A 2,718-nucleotide genomic window follows, 5' to 3' on the forward strand; every position below is an offset into this window, starting at 1 on the left:
AGATGTAGATTTTCTTAGCATTTTAAATAAATGCTGAAACAGGTAAAAAATTTAATAAATTTTCTAAAAAGTAATAATAATTATATAATAGTTTTGAAAAAGTATGTGAAGAATTCTAAGAAAATATTTCATTAGGGACAACTATATCTTTTTTACTATGCTTTGTCGAAAAGTCGATGAATGAATGCATTTAGTGAATGTAATTATTTCTTTAACATATCTATAGGCCGTGTCAAAATTATCAATAATCGCACGATATAATAATATTTGCACGATCTTCGTATAAACGACAACGTGAAGAGATCGCGGAATTCACTTATAACATATTTCATTTTTCGTCGGCGTCGCCGCTCTATTTTTGCATACGTCGTCTTTCTAGCTGGTTTAGCAATTGCGGAGAGGAAGTCTTTATACTGAGACGGAAGAACCAATTCTCTTCAAGTCCGCCGACCGTTCTTCGTCGTGCGTATATTGGTGGTTTTGCCTAATACGGTGTAAAGGTTTCCTTATTAATCATCATGGTAAGGCTAAAGAGATAATCTCGGAAATAGTTTATTTAGCAAAAACAAAACTTGTGAATTAAACATTCGATTCGTAGAAATCATATAAAAAATTTTACATTAAAAAACAACATATAAACTAAAATATTAAGTAGTGCTATCTATGAGAAAAATTCTTATTTTCCAGGTAAAAAAATAACTAAAAAATTATAATAATTTAAAAATTATTGTAAAGAGATCATCTCAATTTATTAGTATTTACTATTTATAATCTTTTTCTATTATAAGTAAAAGTAAACTCGAAATTTTCTATTTGGACATTCACAGGAGGAAGATGATCAAAAAGTGGCTGTGATGCGTAAGGCGTTTCAAATGTTCGATACAACAAAAAGTGGTTTCATTGAGACTATGAAAATCTCAACGATATTAAATACAATGGGACAACTGTTTGACGATGGCGAATTAAATACTTTGATCGAGGAGAATGATCCCGAAGGTGCTGGCAAAGTAAATTTTGATGGTTTTTGTAAGATCGCCGGTCGGTTTCTTGAAGAGGAGGATGCGGAAGCAATGCAGGAAGAATTGAAAGAAGCATTTCGATTGTACGATCGTGAAGGTAATGGATATATTACCACAGCTACATTGAAAGAAATTTTAGCGGCGCTTGACGATAAACTTACCAGTTCCGATCTTGATGGAATAATCGCGGAGATCGACACGGATGGTTCCGGTACAGTAGATTTTGACGGTATGTAATATATTATATATTATACAACATAAAATATGTAGAAAATATTAATATATATTATAATATGGTTAATGTATTTGTACGTATAAATTTTGTATTTATATATTTAAATAATATAATGTGTGTGTATGTGTGTGTGTGTGTGTATGTGCGTGCGTGCGTGCGTGCGTGCGTGCGTGCGTGCGTGCGTGCGTGCGTGCGTGCGTGCGTGCGTGCGTGCGTGCGTGCGTGCGTGCGTGCGTGCGTGCGTGCGTGCGTGCGTGCGTATGTGCGTGCGTGTAAGAATGAAGGAAAACTTATAATACAACCGGACGAAGAGACAATTCCTTGTACAAAAAATAATTAGTCAAAAGTGCATAATAAATATTAAATACATATGTATATAAAATATACACATATTTTCAATTTTTAAGACAAAATAGTTCAATTTAATTTTTGAAATAAAATACTTCGAAAGGTGTTAAAATTTTCGTTGAAATGTCTACTTTTTTATGCTGTATGGTCTTTTTAAAAATTCAAGATGGCAGATCCAGAATCGCGACTAGAATGGACTGTCGTCAAAAAATTTTTGAAACAAACTTTAATTATTGAAACACAGGGGGTTAGAAAATTTTCCTATTTCCATAAATATAATTAAGGTTTTTGAGGATCACTGAATACGAATTCGCAGTCATAATTATAAAACAATGGTGAATCTAATATGCCGGCCAAACTCAGCCAATCTTCAAATAATGCAAATTCTTTGCACAAGACTCATCAAACTGTAGTTTTTTGGGTCGCTATAATCATGGAATTTTCAGTTATTAAAGCAGGATTCGGGATATCGAATCCAATATGGTAGATGGAATATGGCTCAGTGCATCTCGTAACGTTCAAGTTGGAAGATTTTTTTGGATATCAATGTGTAGACATTGGTTTATTGGGTTTCTGATTACAAATTATTTTTAATTAAAGTTTAAGGCTGTTGAACCAATATGGTAGATAAAATATGAAAATAATGGAATTTGCATTATTTGAAGTTTGATCGTCATATTGGATTTGCTATTGTAAATTTTATAATTATGACTGCGGATTCGTATTCACGACCCCCAAACCTTAATTTATGGAAATAGAAAAATTTTTTAGCCCCCTGTGCTTCAGTAATTAAGTTTGTTCTAAAAATTTTTTAACGACATTTCATTCCAGTCATGATTCTGGATCTGCCATTTTGAATTTTTAAAAAGACCATACAGCATCAAAAAAATGTTAAGACCTTTTGAAGTATTTTATCAAAAATTGAAGTGGGCAAAATGGGTGGCCCGCTTGACAGAGAATGCCCCATATATATACAGGGTGTCTCATAATAGGTGTATCACCGTTCATAGGTAGGTTGAACGGACTAAACTGAATCGAAAAGTCCTCTACCATTTTGCAAAATTCGCAATCGTAAACGAGACATTAATTTTTAAAGATTGACGAATAAACGCGTAT

At 32.9% G+C, this 2,718-nt stretch overlaps 1 protein-coding gene across 1 annotated transcript in view; it reads left to right on the forward strand.

Annotated features, from left to right (window-relative positions):
• The first annotated feature begins 397 nt into the window (after positions 1-397).
• The window catches only part of LOC105458445 (troponin C), a 2,748-nt gene continuing 427 nt past the window's right edge, over positions 398-2,718 (forward strand). The window contains exons 1-2 of the mRNA XM_011703750.1: positions 398-521; positions 828-1,248. Coding sequence (XP_011702052.1) covers positions 519-521; positions 828-1,248 — 424 coding nt within the window. The 5' untranslated portion in view covers positions 398-518. The remainder of the gene's footprint in view (positions 522-827; positions 1,249-2,718) is intronic.

The sequence above is a fragment of the Wasmannia auropunctata genome, unplaced genomic scaffold (assembly GCF_000956235.1).
Source record: "Wasmannia auropunctata unplaced genomic scaffold, wasmannia.A_1.0 LD334522.1, whole genome shotgun sequence".
NCBI lineage: Eukaryota > Metazoa > Arthropoda > Insecta > Hymenoptera > Formicidae > Wasmannia > Wasmannia auropunctata.